Genomic DNA, 26,301 nt, shown 5'->3' on the forward strand with positions numbered 1-26,301 from the left:
AAAGTATAAAGTTATGCATGATCCCTGTTAGGTATTAATTTACCATTGCTGAAATTGAGACTGAGGAAAAACTAATTAGGATTACCCTAATTAACTTCTGGCAGACTAGAAGGTCTTCTTAGAGCCCTAGGGTAGTGGAGTTGGCAATATCTGCCTTCAGTCACAGCAGTGGGCAGAGGTTTGAAACCAATGACACCAGACTTATCTAAACTTGGGAGAAGTAAAATGGACCAGAATGAATGACTATTATCACTTTTAATTATCCCTTTTGGCCTGGAAAATTTTGCCTATAAAGTAAATCAAAATATTTTATAATGCATGGAATGGCTACAAAAGAATGGACTAATCTTAGAAGATTTGTGAAACCTTTCTTTTTCTTATCTGTCCAGGGCAACTTTACATATTCATCATTGTTACCCATTTAATAATACTGAATTAGTTCAGCTAGAGTTTTCGGCAGCATTTCTTAATCAACTTTTCAGTATTTGAATGCTAACTCACTTGAATCTATATTTACTTTTTAGGTTTAACCCACCTCCCAAGTTAATTAATCAAAATTTCTTTAATATGTGGTTAACTATTAAAATGTGTCATTGTATTTATATTCTACACTATGTTTTTCATTTTAATTTAGTTGATTTGAACTGTCAGTCAAAATGTTATGACTTTTTTTCCTCTTTCAGGTGTGATTGGGGTAGGATATTACTGTACCCAGAGGGGTTTCTCAGAAGAAGTGAGAGATTGGGTGACGAAGTTGGTGCCCCTGACACGCCGGCTATGGCAAATGACTAAGATTAAAATGCTTCCGACCCCTGCAAAATTCCATTACATTTTTAACCTTCGAGATCTTTCTAGGATCTGGCAGGGAATGCTGAACACTACTCCAGAGGTTATCAAGGAACCAGACGTAAGTGATGTGTAAGAGAGTAAAACCAGTAACTTTGTTAAAACTCTAAATATTCTTAGTAATGTAGTTTTTATGGGCATGAAAATATTTTGGGATGTTTTAGCATGGATATTTTTTTTCTTTTGTGGCTTTTCACTAATGTAAAGGGAAAGTATGCCAAATTTTTTCTTTAAAAATTCCAATTAAATTTGGTTTATGTTTAAGGAGACAGTGTATACTATTATTTTCTAATGAGTAGAATAAAAGGTAAAATTGATTTTGTTTTTCATAATTTTCTTATACTAAATAATGGCAAAAATGCCTGTTGATTTTATTATGATTATGTCTGTCTTCACATTATAAACTTCACATTATAAACCTGATCTTTAACTTTAGAAAGTAACTATCTTTTAAAAAATTAAAAAAAATTATTAATGGAGGATAATTACTTTACAATGTTGTGTTGGTTTCTGCCAGTGTGAATTCTGTCAGTTCACAACAATGATAATCAATGATAAATGATAAATGATTATCATTGATTATCAGTGAATCAATGATAAACATACATAAATCCCCTCCCTCCTGGGCCTTCCTCTCACCCCCTCAACCCACCCACATAGCCCTAGGCTGGGCTTCTTGTGTTATATAGCAGCTTCCCATTAGCCATCAGATATTCAGTGTTACTCTCCCAATTTGCCTCACCTCTCCTCCCCTTGCTGTGCCCACAAGTCCATTTTCTGTGTCTGTGATTCTATTCCTGGCCTGCAAATAGGTTCATCAGTACCATTTTTCTAGATTCCATATATATATATATATGTATAGTGGTACATGTATACAGTGGAATATTACTCAGCCATAAAAAGGAACAATTTTGAATCAGTTGAACTGACTGAACAAATTTGAGTTAGTTGAACCTAGAACCTGTTATCCAGTGTGAAATAAGAGAAAAACAAGTATCATATATTAATGCATATATATGGAATCTAGTAATTATCTTTATAAATAAACTTTCAAAATTGAGGGATGAAACCATTTTTTCTTTGGTTAGTCATCCATGACCTTTCTTTTCCATACAACTTGATGCACTAAAAGAATTACAAATATTGGTAAACCTGAAAAGAGGCAGAAGAGTAGAAATTTCATTTGATAGAAAAATGAGCATTTGTACAGACACTCAAATTTAACAGTTTCTAGCACTGTAAGAATTCTCTTTGGACTAAAAGGAAATTCTAGTATGTAAAAATCAATATGTATATAATATGTAAAATTGTAAAGTATATAGTATGTAAAAATGCAGTACTTTTTTTTTTTTTTTTTTTTTGCTGAAAGGCCTATGTGTTTAGGCTAAGACAACGCCAGCCTCTTTTTCAGACTTTGATGGTACTGAGGTGGAAGTTAAGCAAATAGGTTTTAGGGACTTTTCCACATAAATACAGAGAGACAGTTGAAATGTCAGTCAGACTGTCACAAGCACATCAAGTGTGGATGCTAAGAAAAACGCAGCTTTACCCCACATAGTCACAAAGGAGGTAACCACACTGGCTGACGTCAAGACAAGATATTGTGGGGAAAACTCACTCTCCTTGTTACAGAGAATTGGGAGTCATTTTATCAGTAGTGAACATGTAATTTAGTTTTTTCCCTCAAAGTTATTGACAAATTAATGGCATTGTGGAATGCTGCTATGCTGTACTCCGTCATGGCTGACTCTTTGAGACCTCACACGCTGTGGCTCACCAGGCTCCTCTGTTCCTGGGATTTCCCAGGCAAAAATATTGGAGCAGATTGCCATTTCCTGCTCCAGGGGATCTTCCCAATTCAGAGATTGAACCCATGTCTCTTGCGTCTCCTGCATTGGCAGGTGAGTTCTTTCCCACTATACCACCGATATTACTTTTTAAGTACCTGTTTTTTTGGTGCTGATTTTAAATCAGCATTAACAGTTCCAGCAATTGGTTTGTCATGAGCTTTTGTCTTAACCATGTCATTAAATATGTTTTACTAAGCTTTTATTTCCTGGCAACCAAAGAGCATTTGATCATTAGTAATATAATGGCTTCCCTGGTGGTTCAGACAGTTAAGAATCTGCCTAACAATGTGAGAGACCGGGTTTGATTCTGGGTCGGGAAGATCCCCTGGCAAAGCAAATGGCAACCCACTCCAGTATTCTTGCCTGGAGAATACCATGGACAGAGGAACCTGGCAGGCTACAGTCCATGGGGTTGCAAAGAGTTGGACACGACTGAACGACTAACACTTTCACAACATAATAACTTAAAAACCTTCTATCTTGCAAAAATGTTACTGAGTTAAGAAATTTGCACCAGTCTTTCATATCAGATAAGATGCTTAGACCAACTTAGTTATTCTTGCTATCAGAACAGCTATATTGAGCAATTAATTCTTTCAACTTCCAGTTAACTTTGGGCCCTGGAGTATCTAGAGGAGGCGACAGGTAACCCAGATTTTTGTTGTAAATTTTCTCCACAATGTGTTAAGTAAATGTATCTTTGTAATTATATCAGTTGCATACATGAGCGTTGTTTATACACAACTTTTACACTGTGCTCTGGCCATAATGTAGATGTCTTATCCAAACAGACTAATCTGATCACAAACATAAAGCTTTTATGTAGAATATTAGTTTGTTGGTCATTCAGAGTGAATTAGTATTTTATCTAGGAATGGTTTTGTTTTAATTTAAGGGCTGAAAATGAATACTTTTTATTTACTATCTGGAGAAGGAAATGGCAACCCACTCTAGTGTTCTTGCTTGGGAAGGTCCATAGACAGAGGAGCCTGGTGGGCTACAGTCCATGGAATCACAGTCACAGACACGACTGAGTGACTGAACACAGATGAGACCAACTTGAAATGAAGCTCAGTATATTTTAACTTTTTATTTTATCTATTTTTTAACAGGACAGTTATATTCATGGGCAAATTTTGTATCCTAAGACTATGCATTCCTGTACAAATGCCGGTAACGTCCCCCACATCATTTTGGCATCCAAAAAAGTCCTTTTTTGGTGATCACATGCCAAATGAAAACCATTATTCCAGGATTGTTTTCTAAGGCGCTCCCAAACCTGTTGCTCACATTAAAAGGAAACCAGTAATGTTAGCCTTAACTTTTAAAAATGTCACCTTCTAAATCAGGAAGGATGGTCCTCTATGATACTGCCCACTTGAATTTCCAACTCTGACATAACAGGAATTAATAACACATTTAAATGATGCTTTTGACAGGAACTGTTAAGGCTGTGGAAGCATGAGTGTAAACGTGTTATTGCTGATCGTTTCACGGCATCTGATGATGTGACCTGGTTTGATATGACTTTAGTCAGCTTGGTGGAGGAGGAGTTTGGTGAAGAGAAAAAATTCTTGGTGGATTGTGGAACTGACACTTACTTTGTGGATTTCTTGAGGGATGCACCTGAAGCTACAGGTAAACTATTGAAGCAGAATTTGAAATCCTCCAAAGGGATATCCTTTGCCAAGTGACGACCTGATGCGAAGGGACGACTTGTTGGAAAAGACCCTGATGTTGGGAAAGATTGAAGGCACTAGGAGCAGGGGGCAGCAGAGGGTGAGATGCTTAGATAACATCACTGACTCAATGGACATGAATTTGAGCAGACTCCGGGAGATAGTGGAGGACAAAGGAGCCCGGCATGCTGCTGTCCACGGGTCACAGAGAGTCGAACACTACTTAGCGACTGAACGACAGCAAAGGGGATGTCTGATGACAGAGGTTTAGTTCAGGGATGTTGAATTTCTGTCTAGTGAACTTTGCTGAAACAAGCCTGAGGCATAGTAGGTGCTCAATAAATATAGAACACATGTTGTTGTAAATTTCCTCCACAATGTGTTAAGTAAATGTATCTTTGTAATCTTTGATTAAGATTAACCATTTTGTACCTGTCAGCCTTGAGTATAAAGGCAGGGTTGGGAGGCAGGGTATAGCGGAAGAAGGTGCACAAGCCTTACAGCTGTCGTATAGAGGTGGATTTGAGAAATGGGTCTCCCGTACCTTAGCTGGGCAAGCTTCTGACTTTCTCGAATCTCCTGCCTCTACTTTTGTAAAAATGGAAATATTAAAATATGCATCATGGGTCCTGTGGGGATAAATGAGATGGTGTCTGTAGATGGCTTGGGCAGTCTGTGTCTTGTACTCACTGCGAGAGGAAATATAGCAAAACTATGATTATTACTTGAATATTCCCAGGTGTTGAAAATAAAAAGGAAAACCTCACATTCCCTGAGAGGGCCATTGAATATAATTAGAGGTGGGTGATGGGGAGGCAAGATTTTGTGGTTATGGTTCTGTGAAAAACTGAGGTATACTGTTTTATTTTTTTATGAAAAGAAGCGGTGCTCCAGTTAATTTCTTTCCTCAGAAATAACTGAGCTTAAGTAGAATATTTTTCTTTCATTTAGAAACCTCTTCTAATACTGAGGATGGATATTAAGTTAGTTTTCATATTCAAAAAGGCATGTTTAAGCACTTGCTATTTATATCTTTTAAATGGTTGAAAATGACTAGGCAGTCCCTTACTGGATTTGATAAGGATGTATGTGATCTGTCAAGTTTCTGAGTAACAGTTGAAAAGGATGTTTATTGCTGGCTATGCAGTTGGACAGATCTTTTCAGAGAAAGAAGCTGATACAGTTTATTTTAAATCAGGTCACACATATCCAAAAATCATGTAAAGGTAGGAGCATTATAAGGTGATTAGAATTTATGTGTTTTATTTTCTCTAATTCAGAAGGATAAGTAATTGTGTGTCCGAGGTGCAGAGTACAACTCCAGCATTTTGGGCTGGGGCTTGGGGGTTTGGGTGGGGGTGGGGTGAATGAGTCTAGAGGCAAAACAGAACCTTTTGTGTCTTCAGCACACTTTGTTTCTCAAAGCTTGAATGGAACATTTATGAAATAACGAAGTGCCTATTGAAATGCAATTAGAAAGAGCTTTGCAAATAGACCAAACTTATGCTAAATCATAAATCATTTTCTTCCTTTGTCATAAAAAGGTTAATGTAGTTTATATTAGGACAGGGTCAATTGAAAGTAATTATGTACTGCTAGATTTGGAAAACTCACTCTTCTAATACTCACTGAGTATTATCAGTTAATATTCAACTAATGTTAACTGATAGTGAATTTATATATGCCAAATTTAGCTCTTTCTTTGGCATTATGCTTTATAATCATAGTTGGAAAAGTGTTAGTACATATCTCTAACTTTTAAAAGAGTTGATTTAATAATTTTCCCAGTGAAATAATTCAGTGTTTAACTTTTTTTAACACACAAAAATTTTTTTTAACAACAAAAATAATTTTTTTCTGTTTTCTCTCAAAATTCACTTCTATCCTCACTAGTAACTTAAAATTTCCAAATCATAAAAATTTCCTAAGCAGATGCAGTGAGCTTTTTCTTTTTATTCTTATTAAAAACTCATTTAATTCTCTCTTTTGTGGATTTTGACATTCAATCCCTACTTTTTCGATCTTCATTTTGACCATTAAGTGAGTATCTCTGGGAAGATCCTTGAAATGCCAATGGTCTATTATGAATATAAATGAAATTCAATGTATGTGACATTATTTGAAATTGACCCTTTGTAGACAAGAAAGAATTAAGACTGTGTATGATCACAAAAATTCTAATGTTTTGATAATTGTTTGCTTTCTTTTCTAAAAATATATACTCTGGCGTTTAGGTAAAAATCAGTATTATTCAGTGCTAAATTGTAAAGCTATGAGCGTATTCAGTTAGGTTGAGGAAGTGGTAAAGTCCAGTGATTTGGAGAAACTTAGTTGATTTTTCTTTCCTAACCCCAGGTGAAACATCTGAGGAGGCTGATGCTGAGATGCCCAAAATTTATGAGCCTGTGGAATCTTTTGATCACCTGAAGGAGCGTTTGAATATGTTCCTGCAGCTCTATAATGAGAGCATCCGTGGTGCGGGCGTGGACTTGGTGTTCTTTGCAGATGCCATGGTCCACTTGGTCAAGGTTGGTGGCCACGCCCAGTAGCACCTCCCCAGAGTGACAGACACTTGCCTTTACACCAGACTTTTCCCCCTCCTCTTTAATTTTCCTCTTCTAGGAGAAAGTTCAGTTTAAAAATAAACTCAATGCTCTATTCCAATTTAATTTCTGAACTGAATGCAACATGTCACACCTATAGGTTTAAAATCAGAGCGTGTGTACTTCAAATGTGTGATATGATAATTTTATTCAGTGTTGCTATACTGCTTCCAGCTCAATGTTTTCACTCCATAGAATGAATGTGGTTGACATCTGAGTCAGAAGCACAGGCACAAAGCCTGCTTCTATTTTGCATCCTGCTAAGGAGAACTATAAAAAGTGGGGCATTATACTAAGTGAAATGAGCCAGTCACAAAACCACAAATATCGTTTGAGTCCACTTCTACCATACCTAGGGTAGAAAATTGAGAGACAGAAAGAGTGGTGGTTGGTAGCAGCCAGCAGAAGGAGAATGAGTTGTGTTTAATGGTTCAGAGTTTCATTTTTGCCAGATGGAGTGTTTTGGAGATGGATGTTGGTGGTTGCACAACAATATGAATGTCCTTAATGGGATTTGACTATACCGTTAAAAATGGTTTGGATGGGAAACTTCATGTTGCATGTATTTCACCACAATTGGAAATAGTAATTAACAATAATGCATAGATAATTGATTTTGAGCTGGGATGAAAATTCTCTTAAATGATACTCACCAGGAAAGTACAGTTTCTTCTCTACTCCATCATATGAGTCATTTAGGTTTCCAATCACTATAATGATGGATATGATGGATTCTCAAAGGATAGAAATAAAAGATATTTACTTGACCTAATTTATGGGTGGTGGGAGATAATGCTGTTAAAACCCTGTTGATACTCTCACTTTGTTGATGTCAGTTATTTTTTCAGAATATATCCTTTTCATTAGAAAGAAGCCAGTTTGGGGCTTTCTTCTGTTTCTTAGGCTTATCCACGAGGAATGACCTCATAATTACAAATTGTCCCCTTTAATAATGATAAAATCTTAGAATTGGAGACGATTTCAGAGGTTATCTAGTCAGTTCTCCCTCTGAAAAATTAAGGAGTGTGAGGAAGGCATGTCTATAAGGCTGGACTAAGTCAGGGAGAAGCAGAACGACAGTGAGTGAGTCCTGGGGTTGGATGTCCCTAGCATGAGGACTCTTAGCTTGGAAACTTTGAATTCTCAGAATCTGAGACATCTCTGTTGACTTATGAGTGCAAATGTTCTTCCAAAACCAAATATAAATAACATTTTGAAATTAGTTTCTAGTTTCTAGTTGAATTAAATGTTTCAGGAAGAATAGAGGTACTCTCATATTTAGTTACTGAAAGGAAGAAGCCAAAGAATAACATTTTCTAAGTAAATAATATCAAAGGCAACTTCCTGACTAGGTATCTATTGGAGACAAAAATCTGATTGGCTTTGGGGTTCCACAACAGCTAGAAACGAGGTTATTTATGTTAATCTTTTGCCTGAGGAAGTTCTCTAGAACTTTCCCTTTTCTGGGTTTTACAGCACAAGTGTGTGTTAGTCGCTTAGTCATGGTCAACACTTTGCGACTTCACAGACTGTAACCCACCAAGCTCCTCTGTCCATGGGATTCTCTGGGCCAGAAGACTGGAGTTGCTCTTTCCTTCTCCAGGGAATCTTCCCAACCCAGGAACTGAACCCAGGTCTCCCGCTTTGCAGGCAGATTCCTTACTGTCTGGGCCACCAGGGAAGCCCGCAGATGATGCATTTCTTCACTTTGTTTGGGTATCACATTCAAGGCATGTGTGCCGCAGCCCAGGTCCTTGACTGTGTTTTCCCCTCACTCTCAGCCTCTAGCGTGCCTCCTCTGGGATTAGCCAAAAAATCTGTGATTGGAGTTTTTGAGCTAACATATCTTATGTCTCACGGTTTTCTGGGCCAACTCTCTCACCTACACTCTCGTTTTCTGTGTACCGTTATATCCAAACTCTGTCATGTGAGTGTGAGCCTTGAAATATGTAACTTAGCTATAGAGCATGATAGGAGCCAAGAGACAGGATTGAAGATGAAAACTGCAGCGAAACAGGGTGTGGTCTGAAACCAAGTGTGTGTCTTAGTTCCTTTCTTTATTAAAATGATGGTTTTCGATTGAAACCAAGAATATTTCTGCAAAATGTCTTTTGCCCCTATGATTAAAGTTCAATTGGTGGTGTGTATTGCTTGTCATATCCCTTGTGGGTGGTGTTTGATTTGGGGTGTAATTCAGAGAAATCAGTTGCCTGATTCCAGAGGATCTTATCAGTGCTACATTCCCAGCAGGTGTTTTGTTGTGTAGAATTCATCTGCTTGTATTTGACTTCTACCAGATGGTAAGCTCTATGAGGGCAGATACCCAATTTATTCGCTTCAGTATTCACAGGATGGAGTACTGCTGAGACAGGCACCCTTGTGGTGCTTGATAAATAGGTTGAGAGTTGAACCAAGTCCCCAGTATGGCCCTAAACATCCTATCTTCCACTATTTCCATAGCTGGCATTGAAGTTCTCACCCTGATGAGGACCCCTCAGGCATTTTGCTGATTCTGAGACTTCGTGTATCCCATTCCTTCTTCTTAAAATTTAGCCCAACTCCTGCCCAGTGTGTCACCTTCTTTGCATGATAAACTTCTAATTACCGTTCAAGATCTTGAGCAAATTCCCAGCTCCACATCTAAGATGCCTTCTCAAGCAGTGTTGTTTTCCTTTGCATTTTTTTCCTCCCGTTTGTATCATTCCTGCCCACCCCAGCATTCACCACAGTGCTTTATTGCATGTTTCTATTAATAGGTTTATCTCCTCTGCTAGAGAATGAGCACCTGCAAGGCAGGATGGGCATTAATAAGTTTTAAAATATTTGCTACAGAAATTAAAAAATGAATATCTCTATCTCACAGTCGGAGATAGTAAGACAAGATAGCCCCATCTGAAGTTCTCATTTCACTGTGTTTTCTCTTATAATTTCTGTTTTCAACTAGATTGTGAGATTACCTTTAAAATATTCCATTTGTTTGTTCATGTATATGTTCACTTGTCAAATGTGTTTTAAGGGCTTCTCATATGCTAGAAGGGGCTTCCCAGGTGGCGTGCAGTGATGGAGAATCCACCTGCCAGTGCAGGAGATGTAGGAGACATGCGTTCGATCCCTGGGTTGGGAAGACCCCCTGGAGTAAGAAATGAAAACCAACTCCAGTATTCTTGCTTGGAAAATTCCATGGACAGAGGGCCTGGTAGGCTACAGTCCATGGTGTTGCAAAGAGTTGGACATGACTAAGACACTGAGCAAGTACGCACATAGTGCTAGAAGATGGGAATGGGAATTTTTAGTTTCAGACCTAAGCCCAGTTGCAGGAAAAGTTATTGGGATGAAAGTTTCCAATACCTACTGAATAATAATTATTTAAACCCTTAATATATTCACCAGCATCAACTAAAGGAAACGGTTATTGAAAAAGTCATGTATTTTGGAAAAGTTAACCAAGAAAAGACATAGAAGATTCTGGGTGGCTGCAGTAACTTCTTACCTGCTTTATCTATGCCTCTTGAAGTAACACCAGGGAAAGAATATGAATAGACACAGGGGAAATGCCAAGAATTCTTGCCTGTACTGCTTTTCCTCTGCCTGTAACAACTTAAGAGGGAATCACACGGAGAAGATGGGTAGGAGGCTGGAAGAGCAAGGTTCTACTAGATTTGGTGGAACTAGGTTCTCAGGTCCACAATGGGAAAATGGTCTTCATTTCATCGGGCTCACACTAAATTGGGAGTATAATCCAAAAGCAAGAGTAGTCCCAACAGAAATAGAGTATAAAGCCTGCCAGTGGAGGGAGTCCTGAAAAGGATGTTTAACAAAACCCTATTAGAATGTAGAAAGGTCAGGCTATGCCAGAAAACTTCCAACAGTAACAGAGAAGTGACCCCTTCTTGAGAAGTGAAAGTGAAGTCCCCTTCTTAGCTCCCATATAATTCTTGATCGTTAGTTTAGAAAAAGCTGATAATACAGCAGTACTGCAGGCTCAAACTGCAGTTAGGAGGGAGAGATAGTCATCACGTGGAGAGAAAAATGCATCCGGGAGAATTCGACAGTAATCCCCTCTAGGTGGGGCTGGAGACCTGATGGTGAAAGTAATTCACTGAAAACTGATAAAACCAAAGAATCACAGACTTTTACCAAAAGAGTGACTTGAATGATGAGAAACTACCGATTGGCAGAGAGTGGACTTCTGGTCTACCCATAATCACTTAGCTACCTTAGGTATCACTGTCTTTGCCAAATAATATGAGTGTTTACATTTATTCCTTTCAAATTCCATCATTTATACCGTATTTTGGGAAATTTTGCCTTCAATTTAAACTACATTAGTTTTCAAATGTGGGGGATATTCTAATTAATTGTGTGTTGTGTATTCCAAGGATGCACATTGTTTAGAAATTTTCTGTTCTCTTTCCTGTCCTCCTAAATCAGATTGGCAAACTAAAAGGAAACCTCAAAGTCCCCTTTATTTCTTTCCTTGAAAACCCAGAGCAAGGCACAGTCTGGGCTCTGCCTACTGTTCTGTACTGCTCTCCTCCGAGTTTCCTAAAAGGTATACTTCCTACTTTCCACTGTTCTATTTCAGAAATGCTTTCATTTGTCCAACCAGTGTATCTTTCCATTCTGATCCTAAGACACCTACACCTTCTAAAATGCTTAAACAGGCATATTTCATTTTATTGCCCATCACTTAAATGCACTTAGCAGATAGTGCAGTTTTTACAATTGAAGGTTTGTGGTCACCCTTTGCCAAGCAAAGCTGTTGGTGTCATTTTTTCCTGCAGCATGGACTCACTTCATTTCACTGTGTCAAGTTTTGGTGATTCTCATAATATTTCAAACTTTCTACCAGCAAAAAGGTGATCATTCACTGAAGGCTCAGAAGATGGTTAACATTTTTTAGCAATAAAATATATTTCAGTTATGGTGTGTGCTTCCAGGGGTTTCCCTGGTGGTTCAGATGGTAAAGCGTCTGCCTGCAATGCGGGAGACCTGGGTTTGATTCCTGGGTCAGGAAGATCCCCTGGAGAAGGAAATGGCAATCCACTCCAGCATTCTTGCCTGGAAAATCCCATGGATGGAGGAACCTGATAGGCTACAGTCCATGGGGTCGCAAAGAGTCGGACATGACTGAGTGACTTCACTTATGGTATGTGCAGGTTTTTTAGGCGTAATGCTATTGCGCAGTTAATGGTAGAGTGTAAACATAACTTTCATTTGTATTGGGAAATAAAAAAAAATGTGTAACTTGCTTTATTGCAGTATTTGCTTTATTATGGTTGTGTGGGCTTGAATCTACAGGATCTCCTAGGTATGCCTGTATTGAATAAATAGGAAAAAAGTGGAATACTGCACATTAAATGAGGCGTACTTTTTCTTTTCCATATTCTAGATCTCACGTGTCATTCGTACTCCCCGGGGAAATGCCCTCCTGGTTGGGGTGGGCGGATCAGGGAAGCAGAGCTTAACAAGGTTGGCTTCATTCATCGCCGGCTACACTTCCTTCCAGATCACTCTGACAAGGTAATACGCCTTCACTTTAATTAACCTGAAATGGATTTTGATAAATGGTTCTTAGAAGCCACTTGGAGTTAAGAATGCATTTATCTTAATGTAAAGGAACCATAATAGTTTTCTTTCTTGAATGTTGACTTATTATTGTTTTCTTTCAACCTCTGTCATAGACCATGAAAATTTCACATGAATAATTTGCTTTAGAAACATTTCAGCCTCTCATTTCATCAATAGATGCCTCTTGGTTTTCATGTTATGTTTGATATGAGTATTATGTATATTCCTTTAGTGCATTTTAGAAGAAACTCATCCATTCTAAATGTTAATTTAGGGCTTCCACCTGGCTCAGCAGTAAAGAATCTGCCTGCCAATTCAAGAGATGCTGGATATACAGGTCTGATCCCTGGGTCAGGAAGATACCCTGGAGGAGAAGATAGCAACCCACTCCAGTATTCTTGCCTGGAAACTTCCATGGACAGAGGGGCCTGACTCTTTGTGACCCTCTATAGTCCATGGGTCACAAAGAGTCGGACACGACTTAAGCAACTGAGCATGCAGGCAAAAAAATATTAATTTGGATTTCAAGAATAGTAAACTGTTGGTAAACTGGGAAAATAGATTAAAAGTTTGTTGATTTAGTTATTCATGTGTTTAAAAGTATTCATTGAACACCAACTATGTGTCAGGCACTGGCTCATTGCTGGGGTACACGATAAGCAAGTTAAGCCTGACCTGTGTCATCACAGAGTTTATAGCAGTTAAACAGGGACAACTGAGCAACTCATTCAGTAAGACGTGATACGTAGGTTTTATCTCCATTAAGGAAATAAGTGCAGACTAGAGTCTACTGAAATGTGAGGGAAAGACTGCTAACCTACTTTAGGGGATGGTCAAAAAGGCTTCCTGGAGAAAGAGATGTTTCAACTGAGATCTGAATGAGTAAGAATTATCTCAGAGAAGAGAAACAGTAGAGAATGTTCCAGGCAAAAGGATCAGCACATGTAAAGTTACATTTGAGACCCTGGAAGTTGTTACATATGGCTGGTATATAACTTAAGGTGGAAAGTGGGAAAGGAAGAAAAATGCAAGTCTTTGGAGGTGTCATAAGGAATTTGGACTTCATCCTAGTGGCTCAGATGATAAAGAATCTGCCTGCAATATGGGAGTGAGTGAGTGAGTGAAGTTGCTCAGTCGTGTCTGACTCTTTGCGACCCCATGGACTGTAGCCCACCAGGCTCTTCCATCCATGGAATTTTCTAGGCAAGAGTACTGGAGTGGGTTGCCATCAGTCCCTGGGTTGGGAAGATTCCCCTGGAGAAGGGAACTGGCTACCCACTCCAGTATTCTGGCCTGGACAATTCCATGGACTGTATAGTCCATCAGGTCACAAAGAGCTGGACACGACTGAGCCACTTTCACTTCATCGTAGCACTGGGAAACCATTTGTGAGTCTCCACTAGGGGAGGTGTGTCAGATTTGCACGTGGAGAAGATGGACAGAAGGAATGAAACTGAAAGGTTAGAAGGCTAACTCAGAGATCTAGGCAAAAGATGGTGGTGTCCAGAGCGGAAGCAGTGAGAGTGAAGTATAGAGGGCAGATTCAAGAGATCCTCAAGAAACTGGCAGTTTTGAAATTGGTGCATCTTGGTTCTAGCTTGGGAAACTGGATAGTTTGTGCTGCTACTCATCAAAGTAGGGACCCCCAGAAGAGTTGTCCTCAGATACGTGTGTGCAGTGCAGGGACAATTCGGAAGTGAAAATGGAAGATAAAGAGAGGCCGAACAGAGCTTCAGGATGAACCAAGATAAGCTGAGAAGCAAGAGGCCCGTTTGGAAAGTTTATTTGGGCAGAAAATTTTAGAAGTTAATTTCTAGGTGGGAGTCTTGCCTGTCGGGTGTTGACTAAATGTCGGTTTGGTGCTGTGATCTCTGAGATGGAGGCTCATCACCACTTGCTGGGACAAAGGTTAGAAATGATTAAACACTGGGTTTGGAGAGCCAGATACTCAGGTTGTTGTTGTTACACCTTTTATTTGGTCTAAAATACTGAATTCTGCTTGGAGAATCAATCTAAAATGTTTTTTTCCCAAGTACTAAAACAGAGAGAAATAATTTTAGTTACATTGTGTATAGTTCTTCTGGTTTGTGGATAGAAGCAACATTAGATGAAAGATAACCTGTTCAGAAAAGGGACTGAACTCAGATTTTTGTTCTCATGTTTTATATAAAACTTACAGTTTTCAAAGTACTTTTACATGCACACGCTAATATGATCTTCGAAAGAACTTTGTGGCTTTGTGGGTTGGCAGAATATTTTATAGCTGAGGCTCAGAAAGGCTATGATTTGCATGAAAACCCAGATAAGCCTGGGAATTGACCACAGTGCTTCTGGTTTCTGGTCTGCCATGACTGATGACACTGCTGGCTCAGAAAAAATACCTTTCGGCTCCTCTCTCTGCGATAAATTAGTTCCTCTGTGTGTTGTGCTGGGGATGCTCCTGTGCTGAGAAAGAGGATGGTCAGGGCCTTCTCTGGCTTCTCAAAACCTTCCAGAGACCATCCTACTACGTTAGCCTTTACATAGCCATGTGGTCAAGGCTCAGGCAATTAACAGACTCTCCTTTGGAAGCACAGCTATTTGTTAGATGACTCAGGTCATGTTATTTGAAGCAGTGGGGTCCTTGAGATCTAGGAGACTGGGCTGAAAGTTTTCTCCATATCTCAAGAAGATACTTTCTTTTGTTCTCCCTACCTATCTCTCTTTTTCTCTCTCTCCCTTCCATTTCCTCCCTCGCTCCCTTCCATTTCCTCCCTCGCTCCCTCCTGCCTCTTTCTTTCTTCCTCAGGGGGCTGTGTCTTCAAACATTTTTTCTCACCTTTCAGATCTTATTTATCTAGAAGTCTTCATGAAATATTGCTGCATGGGCACTATTTACAATAGCCAAGACATGGATGCAACCTAGCTGTCCATGGACAAATGAATGAATAAAGAAGTTGTGGTACATATACATAACAGAATGTTACTCAGTCATAAAAAGGAATGAATTTGAGTCAGTTCTAGTGAGGTGGATGAACCTAGAGCCTGTTACACAGAGTGAAGTAAGAAAGAGAAAAACAAATATTGTATATTAATGTGTATGTATGGAATCTAGACAAACGGTACTGATGAATCTATTTTCAGGGCAGCAGTGGAGATGCAGACAGAGAGCAGACTTATGGACACAGTGGGGGAAGGAGAGGGGGGCATGAATTGAGAGAGGAGTGCTGAAATATACACATTCAGTTCAGTTCAGTTCAGTCGCTCAGTCGTGTCCGACTCTTTGCGACTATATTACCATATGTGAAATAGATAGCCAGTGGGGGTTTGCTGTACGACACAGGGAGGTCAACCTGGTATTCTGTAACAACTTAGCTGCGTGGGGGGTGGGATGGGGTGGGAGGTGGGAGAGAGGTTCAAGAGGGAGGGGACATATGTATACCTATGACTGGTTCAAGTTGGCAGAAACCAACACAATATTGTAAAACAAGGATCCTCCAGTTAAAAATAAATAAAATTTTGCTGCATGGTAGTGGTGCTTCTGGTTCCAGAGTTTAGGTTTTAAATGTTGAAAAAGCACAGAGCATAGAAGTTAAATATTTTGTAGCTTTTTAAAAATCAGAAGGCCGTTGGCTCTTGTGCCTTGAATTCTGAGTTTATCTAATGACAAAAACTTCAGATGCTAATTTACTGAATCAGAGTCTCCAGGATAAGAATATCTTAATTTTCCCTTTTGGCAGTCATGGGCTCCTCTATATTGAGACCTCTCTCACATTTCATGATTGCAAGTTGACTTTCACTAAAGGATTGTTTTAGACATGAGATAAGAGTTAGAGTGGGATATTTAATAATGTTTCCAAAGATTCTACTGCAGTGCACTGATTGCTCAGAAAATTCTTTCACGTAAGATACAAAGATACAATGAAAATAGTTGTGTTGGGGGATTAGGAGGGCCCCATTTATAACAGGGTGTCTCCCTCATGCCATATAATGAAGACTTGAAATTCTTTAGTTTAGTTTAATTCAGTTTATGAGGTAGCTTCTAAAATATCAACTGCAGATGGGTGCTTAGTAAATATTCCAGCTTGGCTTTTTCATTATCTTTTCAACAAATATTTTCAAAATGAGACATGTATACTCATTTTGATGGCATTTAGTTGTGCTAAAAATCACACTTTTGTTTCAGGTTGGTTTTTCACTCTAGATGTTTTTTTGTGTGTAATATTATGTTTTATAAAATGTGGAGTTTTAAAAATTATTTTCATTTTTGCAAGTAAATACAGTGAACCAGTAACAGTTGCCTACAACAAAATATCTACCTGATAGCATAATATCAGCATTTTTTGGTTAACCAAATGGCATAAAGCATTGTTACAAGGATCTTTCCTTCCCAAGAACATGTTTTAACTAATGTCACAACGACACTCTTTCTAGATCCTACAACACGTCAAATCTGATGGAAGACCTGAAGACATTGTATAGAACAGCTGGTCAGCAAGGCAAAGGCATCACTTTTATTTTCACAGACAATGAAATTAAAGATGAGTCATTTTTGGAATATATGAATAATGTTTTATCATCGGGTGAGGTAGGAGCTTATTCTTTTCTTAAATTGGGGTATAATTGCTTTGCAGTGTTGCATTGGTTTCTGTTGTACAGCGAAGTGAATTAACTGTATGTATATGCCCTCCCCCTTGGACCTCCCTCCCACAGTACCCCAATCTCACCTCTCTAGGTCATCACAGAACACTGAGCTGAGCTCCCTGGGCTCTACGGCAGGTTCCCACTAGCTCGCTATTGTATACAAAGTAGTGTATATATGTCAGTCCCGATCCCCCAGTGCATTCCACCCGCCCCCCCCCTTGCATCCCTGTATCAGCAAGCCCATTCTTTTCATGTCTGGTCTCTATTCCTGTCCTGCGAATAGGTTCATCTGTACCATTTTTCTAGATTCCACATATTTGTGTTAAGATACAATATTTGTTTTTCTCTTTCTGACTTCACTCTGTATGACAGACTCGAGGTCCATCCACATCTTTGCAGATGACTCAGTTTCGTTCCTTTTATGGTTGAGTAACATTCCATTGTGGATATGTACCACATACGTGTTTCACCTCTTCAGAATCCCTCCAGAGTTAGGAGGATTTCCTTCTGTATTTCTCTCTGTTAAAGTACTGAATCAGTACTATTTTTGGTATTGGGTGATTGGTTTGAAGAATGGCTTTTTCTGTTGGGTTTCTGAGGAATAAAACCCCCAATCAAAATGTTGAAGATGTTAATGGAAGCTCCGAGAGAGATGGAAAAACAGAAAAGCTGGTTGGATTTTTGATATGTCCATTCACTCCCTTGAACCAATACAATATTGTAAAGTAATTGGCCTCCAATTAAAATAAATAAATTTAAATTAAAAAAAAGGCCTGTGACTTTAAAACAGAACAATTTATGTGTATTATAATGTGGTCTATCTTATTGTGAGGACTTGGGTTGATTTTCTAAGCATGAGTTTAAGGACACAAATGAAGAAAATACATTGTACATATCAGGCTATAAATTCTGATTTATTTTTATATGGCTGTATTGAATTTGATGTCTGAACTTTTCTCGAAGGTCTCCAACCTCTTTGCTCGTGATGAAATTGATGAAATTAATAGTGATCTCGTATCAGTCATGAGAAAAGAGTATCCTAGGCGCCCTCCTACGAATGAAAACCTGTATGACTACTTCATGAGCCGGGTCCGACAGAACCTTCACGTTGTTCTCTGCTTTTCGCCGGTGGGGGAGAAATTTCGGAATCGAGCTCTGAAGTTTCCTGCCCTTATTTCAGGATGCACTATTGACTGGTTCAGCCGATGGCCCAAGGATGCTTTAGTTGCTGGTTAGTATGGGGGAGATTTTTTATATCAGAATTTCTGGTTTATTGTGTGTGTGTGTGTGTGTGTGTGTGTGTGTGTGTATGTATTTATATTCTGTGCCATCCACTGGATTGAGCCAAAAGTTTTGTCCAGGGTTTGAGGATTTTTGCAAGACTTTACTCTTTCTCATTTGGCAGCTAATTTTTTTCCCAGAGTGTGGTTATCAGCAAATGACATCTTCAGTCTGAAACCCCTTGGGTTAATTTACAGTGATTCTAGTGTTTTCAGCGTGTTTTAAAGCTTTGTCTCAGTTGGTCCCCAGGCAGGTCCTGGGACATCACAGGAGGACACTGAGGTTTTAATCTCTCTAATAGCATTTGTGTTCTTTTTAAAGTGGGTTGGTCAACCTCAGAGTAGTTTAAGCCAAGTAATTCCTTCTTGTGGCTGCAGGGCTGGAAATCAAAGAGGAAAACGTTATCATCCATCCTCTGATGGTTTCTGGGCCTGAAAAAGGATTGTTCAACAGAGACTTTCATGATTGGAGCCCTTGCTGCTTCTGCTTCTGTTTAATCCTCCATCCTGTGGAACATGAATGCTTCTCTTATTCCGTAAATGCAATTGAACGTGAAAGTTGTATAGGAGATGTCAGAGAGCATTTCTTCAGTTTATGGCTTTTTCAGCTTTTGGTGAGAAAGTGTCTGTAGCTATTTTAAAAGATGGAGATAGTTAAGCCTCACCTCTGACCTATTGTATCAAGACTTCAGGGGAACCCTGATTCAGGGCAGTCGTTTTCAGAGTTTTTGCCTGATTGTTATGCTTTCATAATAATTAAGAAGAGGCTTATTTTCCAGTAAAACATGGCAGGTAGTCCTAATAGATAAAACAATGAGAAGCAGGGGGGAGGAAGGATTCTGAAGCCTCATCCTTTCATGGCCCTGTCACCTGCTTCGACCATACCTCCCTCCCTAGCTCTGCGGTTCCCAGTGGGAGAATGACTGATTCACTGTCTCCCATTCATTATACATGGAAAACTGGGGACAGTGGGGCTGAAGGAATTATCAGAGGTGCAAGAAGCCAATAGCTATAGCCAATATATATGTATAGTATATATACAGCAGTGTTGATTTTTTAGTAGCTAAGTCATGTCCAACTGTTTTGTGACCCCCTGGACTGTAGCCCACCAGGCTCCTCTGTGCATGGATTTCCCAGGCAAGAATACTGGAGAGGGTGCCATTTCCTTCTCCAGGGGAGCTTCCCAACCCAGAGATCGAACCCGAGTCTGCTGCATTGCGGGTGGATTCTTTTACTACTGACATTTTATTCTTAGCACTCCACTCTCGATAGTAACGTTTTTCTGATCTGTGTCTTTTAAACATAGACTATTTTAATATGTTTGAAATACTGATGTACAGTGTTCCCTCTTATAAGATTTGAGACAGTGCCCATGATTAAAAAATTTAAAATCCTATTTAAATATCAATACAACTAAGGATAAAACTTTAAAATTCTTTGAGGTAAGATATAAATGCAGAGCGTAAAACCTCAGTATTTAAGAGCTACATTCAAGTATACTGTGAAATATGATAATTGGTATGCAAGTGCTCTGTAGACTATCATGTAAGGTATTATTACTAATGATAAAAATAACAATTTCAGGTGACAGACACCATAATGTACTATAATTAGGATGATGTCATTTAAATTATGAGCCCTTCCTAGCAAGTCTTTATTTTCAGTTATCCCTTCTATCGCAAGACATAGGTGCTTCCTTTGTTGATTTCTCACAATCTGCCCCATTCTTTTAAATCTCTTTGCATCAACCTAAGCCAAGATTCCATGGAGGGCAGGGAAACTTTTTGTTTCTATGTCCTCAGCTCCTAGCAAGTGTCCTGACTTTCAGGCATCACCTATTTGTTCATTTATTCAGAACATGTTTATTGAGCTTCACAAGCCATTTATGGAGCCAGGCATATTGGAGGGCAAGGCAGACTCATTTCTTCCCTCCAGCTCTCTTTCCTGGCAAGCTCATCCACAGTCTCCCGTGTAATAGGCCCCATCAATTATTTTTTTATCTCTGGTATCCTATGTCCTCTGGCTTGAAATCTGTGCACTCAACTGCGTGCTTGCCACAGTCTTGTCGATGTTTCCCAGGCTGCTTAAACCCAAAATGTCCAAAACTGAACTGAGCCTCTTCAGGTCAGTCTCTCTCAGGGAGTGGCACAGTTGTCCATGAAACTCGACAATCTGAGAGCTCTTTGTCTTTAACACCTTTCTTTAACTCTGAAGTCTGCTCCATCACTAAGTTATGCCAACTTTATCTGCTAAATACGGTGGAATCTATCCAACTCTCCCTTTCAGTGGCACCGTGGGCCAAGCTATCGTTGTAACTCACCTGGAAAACTCGAATAGCTTTCTAACCATCTCTCCTCCTCTCTCACCTGTCTTTCATCCATCTCACATTTCAGAACAGTGACGAAAACATAAACCTGATCACATTGCTTTCTAATTAAAACCTTCCACTGCCCTCAGGAAAAAAGCACAGTCTCTAGCGTGGCCTTCGAGGCTGGGAAGAACTGGTCTGTCTGCCTTCCCATCCTTAACTGAGGTCACTCTTTCCTGCTGCTCTGTTCTTTTTTTAAAAAAAAATTTTTATTTGTTTATTTATTTATTACTTTACAATATTGTATTGGTTTTGCCTTCTTGATTCTCGAAAGTGGCCTTTTTCTTCCCTCCCAACACCCTCTTTCTCCCATTCTCCCTGAGTGCTTCTCCCTTAAATGATGAAGATGATAATGATTATTTTGGGATAAGAACACTTAAAGTAAGATCTGTCCTCTTAGCAAGACCCTAACTGTATACAGTACAATATGGTTAACTCTACGCACAGTGGCACACAGGGGATCTGTAGGACTCAGTCATTTTGTATAGTGAAACTTTGTGCCTTTTGTCTAACACGTCCCCACTTCCCTCCCCTGGCCCCTGGCAGCCCCCAGTCTACTCTCTGCTTCAATGATTTGACTCTCTTGATTCCTTATGTGAGTGACATCATGTAGTTTTTGTTCTTGTGGTCTGGCTTATGCATCACTCAGCATAATGCCTTCCAGGTTCATCCATGTTGTTGCACATGGCAGAATTTCCTTCTCTTTTTTTAAAAAAAGGCTGAATAACATCCCATTGTATGTAAGTGTCACATTTTCTTTATCCATTCAACCATGGATGGCACTTGAGCTGTTTCCATGTCTTGGCTATTGTGAATAAGGCTACAGTGAATATGGAAGGACAGATGTCTGTTCAGGATCTTGATTTTCACTTCTTTGGATATATAACCAGAAGTGGGATTGTTGGATCACATGGTAGTTTTATTTTTAATTTTTTTGAGAAATGTCCTGTTTTGCATAGTGGTTGTATCAATTTACATTCCCACCAATAGTGTACAAGGGTTCTCATTTCTTTACATCCTGGCAAATGCTTATATATATATTTTTTTTCCTGATCATATATACCTCAACAAGTATGAGGTTATATCTTATTGTGGTTTACTTCTAATTTTTATTTTTTATTGAGGTATAATTGACTTACAATGTTGTGTTAGTTTCAGGTGTACAACAAAATGATTAAGTTGTATATAAATGTATATATTTTTTTTAGATTCTTTTCACATGTGAGTTATTACAAAATATTGATTGTAATTCCCTGTGTCATACAGTAGGCCCTTGTTTATCTATGTTATATGTAGTAGTGTGTTTAGTGAGTGAGTGAACAATAGTTACTCAGTCATGTCAAACTCTCTGCGACGCCATGGACTGTAGACTGCCAGGCTCCTCTGTCCATGGAATTCTCCAGGCAAGAATACTGGAGTGGGTTGCCATTTTCTTCTTCAGGTGTATGTGTTATTGCCAAATTCCTAATTTTTCTTTCCCTATCACCTTTCCCCTTTGGTAACTATAAGTTTGTTTTTCTATGTGTTCGAGTCTATTTCCGCTTTGTAAATAAGTTCATTTGTATAATTTTTTTTTTTTTTAGATTCCACGTATAAGTGATAACATAGGATATTTGTCTTTGTCTGACTTACTGCACTATTGTATTAATATTCTTGGCACCCTTTTTGAAAATCCCATGACTGTATATGTGTGGGTTTATTTCCGGGCTCTCTATTCTGTCCCGTTGATCTACATGCCTGTATTTATCATACTGTTTTAAGTTTTGTAGGTTGGTTATACATTTTGAAACAGGAAGTGATTCTGATTTGTTCTTGCTCAAAGTTGCTTTGGCTATTGGGAGTCTTCTGTGGTTCCATAAGAATTTTAGCATTAATTTTTCTGTTTCTTTATAAAATGTAATTGGAATTTTGATAGTGGTTTCATAAAATCTGTAAATTACTTTGGGTACTATAGACATTTTAACAATATTAATCCTTCCAAGTTGTGAACATATAATGTGTTTCTATATATTTATATGTACTATAATTTTTTCATTAGTGTTTTATAGTTCTCAATACAAGGCTTTCACACTATTGGTGAAGTTTATTTTTAAGTATTTTATTTTCTGGTGCTATTATGAATGGTATTATTTTCTTATTTTTTTGGATAGTTTATTCTTATTGTTTAGAGTATTTTTCTAATTTAAAGATACTCAGAATAAGCCAAGTGTCTTCCTCTTTATCTCACACATACCATAAATACAAGATTTTATAGTAATTATATTGCTTCTGAAAAAATGAAATTCTTTATATGCATGAATTTAAATGGACTGAATCTTTAGATGAAACATTTAAAGAAAAATATGCTTTATCTTACACTATAAAATCCTTGGCCTTCCCACCATTTAGGAATCTCCATTTTGGCAAATCTTTGTTTTTAGCTTAATATGGAGTTGATTTGAATTGTTTCTAAGTATTTCTATTATCTTTATTCTGGTGATATTGTGTTTTTTAATGAAAGTCAGTGATTCCAAACTCACTATTAAATTCAGTTCATTCAGATTTCTCCAAGGTGAAGATAATTATTAATGTCCTACTGGACTCCATTTTAAATAAGCACATTGTTACTAAAATAGGCCATCCTTATTTGTAAATAACATCTCAATAAAATCAATATGCTTATAAAATCATATAAGCATATATATGGCATATATTTCTTTTCAAAGAAGGCCATTTTAATTATGTATATAAACTGGCCCTTTTTCAAAAATATTACTTGATTTATTAATATAGTATACAGGATTTCCGCCTTCTGAGTCAGACACTACTGCTTCTGCAACTGCTTGCAACTAACAATGGAGCATAAACAGAAATGAGGCAACTGCACTCAGAACCGCTCAGAAAGGAATACCAACTGCAGTAGTCCCCGCTGCAATTAGCAGTCCCCAGAACAATTAGCATATTTTGTTTATGAAGCACGTTAGTCAGAAGATACTTTTGAACTTTGAGCTCCAATAAAAAATGTTGTTTAACACTCTAAAGACTCTATATTTTGTTGTATTTGAATTTCTAAATCAAGGGGCTTTAGGCATTGGAATTTATCATCTTTGGCTTTGAATTCTGATGCTCCTGCCTGCAAGCAAACTTCTGTAAGCCGCATTTTCCTTATCTGTAAAATATACATAGTGATATCCATCACTTAGGGATATTCTAAGGATTAATTGATAAAGTTTTGTGATTTAGGATCTGCCAGGATTAGATATCTTTCCCCTCTGAACATAGTATTAATTATGTGTTTGGCTGTAAGAGAAAACCAGAGCAGTAGTGGCTTACGCAAATTTTTTGTTTTATTTTTGGCATAAACAAGGTTTTTATTTTATTTTTTTCTTTTTCCTGCTAACAAGGAAGTACAGAGATGTGCAGCCTAGAATACAACTGGGGACCTTATGCCTAGCTTGCTGTCATCCTAGGGTGAGGCTCCTGTTCTTGTAGGGCTGCTGCGTCTCAGGGCTTTGTGTCTGTTGGTGCCACATGAAGCTTTGTCTCTTAGTTGGGACAGGGTTCTTCCCCAGGGACTTTTGTCTGCATGTTTTTGGCCAGAACTGGGTCACCTCCAGCTACAAGAGAGTTTGGGGAATCAAAGACTTTTAGTTGGGCAGATTGGTACTTGGAGCAAATTTAGGATTCTTTTGTTACTAAAAGAGAGGGGATGGCTACTGGATATGCAACTCATGTGCCCTCCTCACTTTATTACTTCAGTTCTTTGAATCCAAATGAATTGGAAATTTGAAAATTTCCAGTTAGGAAAATTCAGGGACTGAGGCCAGTGTCCTCCCTTCTGTCCCACATACTCATCACCTTGTTCTACACCAAGTGACGTGAACAAACAATACCGGGATATAACCTCCAACAACCTCAGACATCAGCCTAAAGATGGGTCTCCAAACTGGCCTTGGTACCTTGGTAATTGGACATTGAGACAACAGCAGGATTTTTCCATGCCCTTTTCTCTGAGTCTTAGCAGGATTGGGTCACTCTAAGAGGAAGTGGTCCTTTTTAACCTTTCCTGCATCAGAGATTGTGGGTCTATGGAAAAATGTGCTTAAATTCCATTCCAATTTTTTCTTTGGCTTTTTGAATACATGCAAAGAAAACTTGCTAAATAATGAAAAAAGTCACCATTATTGATATTATGGGGATTCCCTGGTGGCTCAGTAGTAAGGAATCTGCCTGCCAATGCAGGAGATGTGAGTTCGATCCCTAGGTTGGGAAAATCCCCTGGAGTAGGAAATGGCAACCCACTCCAGTATTCTTGCCTGGGAAATTCATGGACAGAGGAACCTGGTGGGTTACAGCCCATGGGGTTGCAAAAGAGTTGGACCTGACTTAGTGATTAAACAATAACAACAGTTAATACTATCAGTTTGCATAAGAAGGATAAAAATTATTACATGGTAAATATTGGGTTGGCCAAAAAGTTCACTTGAATTTTTCCACAACATCTTACAGAAGAGCTTTAATGAACTTTTCAGCCAAACCAATACAAGAAAGTTTTCAGAAAGTGGGGACATTCTTGAGAATATCCCATAATGCCAGATAAAAGACTTGGTATCATGCCTGGCACATAGTGAATAATGTTGCCATTGGGGTTAAAACCTACAGTTTAACCAACCAACAGTTAAGAAACCAACAGTTTCTTGCCCCCACAGGCAAGAATTGTTCATATGTTTTCAATGACTAGACTTAAACTTCCTAGAGTTTAAGTTGTTCTTTACAGTGTTTCCTTAAATTATATGAAAAAATATAGCTTCCAAGTGTCTTAATATATTACCTTTCAGTGTATATGTTAAACTATTTATAACCCAATGGATAAACTGTTTCTATTATTTACATAGATGTAAATGGTCTCACAGTTACGGCATTAAGAACTTAATTTAGTGATCAGTTACTCTCTGGTAGCTCAGTTGGTAAAGAATCCACCTGCAATGCAGGAAACCTTGATTCTATTCCAGGGTCAGGAAGATCCTCTGGAGACGGGATAGGCTACCCACTCCAGTATTCTTGGGCTTCCCTTGTGGCTCAGCTGGTAAAGAATCCACCTGCAATGTGGGAGACCTGGCTTCAATCCCTGGGTTGGGAAGATCCCTTGGAGAAAGGAAAGGCTACCCATTCCAGTGTTCTGGCCTGGAGAATTCCATAGACTGTATAGTCCATGGGGCCGCAAAGAGTTGGACACGACTGAGCAACTTTCACTAATATTGAGAGGATACCATTGTTCATTTCTCTGCTAACCATCACCTGATAGGTTTGTTCACTTGATTCCTTCTCTTTTCCTCCCTCCTTACTGGCTGTATTTATATTTGTAATTCTTATCTACATCATTCAATACTATTAGCACTTTTAAAGGAAATCCATAGACCATTTTTTCCTAAGATGAATAAAGATGTTTATGATAAACTTTAACTGTGTTATGTATAAGCCTTGTAAATTCCTTGGGATTGA

General features: G+C 38.6%; 1 protein-coding gene across 1 annotated transcript in view; it reads left to right on the forward strand.

Annotated features, from left to right (window-relative positions):
• DNAH5 (dynein axonemal heavy chain 5) overlaps nt 1–26,301 on the forward strand; it is a 250,897-nt gene that overhangs the window by 131,643 nt on the left and 92,953 nt on the right. Inside the window, exons 50-55 of the mRNA XM_052659109.1 lie at nt 684–907; nt 4,136–4,334; nt 6,731–6,903; nt 12,371–12,501; nt 16,963–17,116; nt 18,136–18,403. Of these exons, the coding sequence (XP_052515069.1) occupies nt 684–907; nt 4,136–4,334; nt 6,731–6,903; nt 12,371–12,501; nt 16,963–17,116; nt 18,136–18,403 (1,149 nt within the window). The remainder of the gene's footprint in view (nt 1–683; nt 908–4,135; nt 4,335–6,730; nt 6,904–12,370; nt 12,502–16,962; nt 17,117–18,135; nt 18,404–26,301) is intronic.

Source organism: Budorcas taxicolor, chromosome 20, assembly GCF_023091745.1.
Source record: "Budorcas taxicolor isolate Tak-1 chromosome 20, Takin1.1, whole genome shotgun sequence".
NCBI lineage: Eukaryota > Metazoa > Chordata > Mammalia > Artiodactyla > Bovidae > Budorcas > Budorcas taxicolor.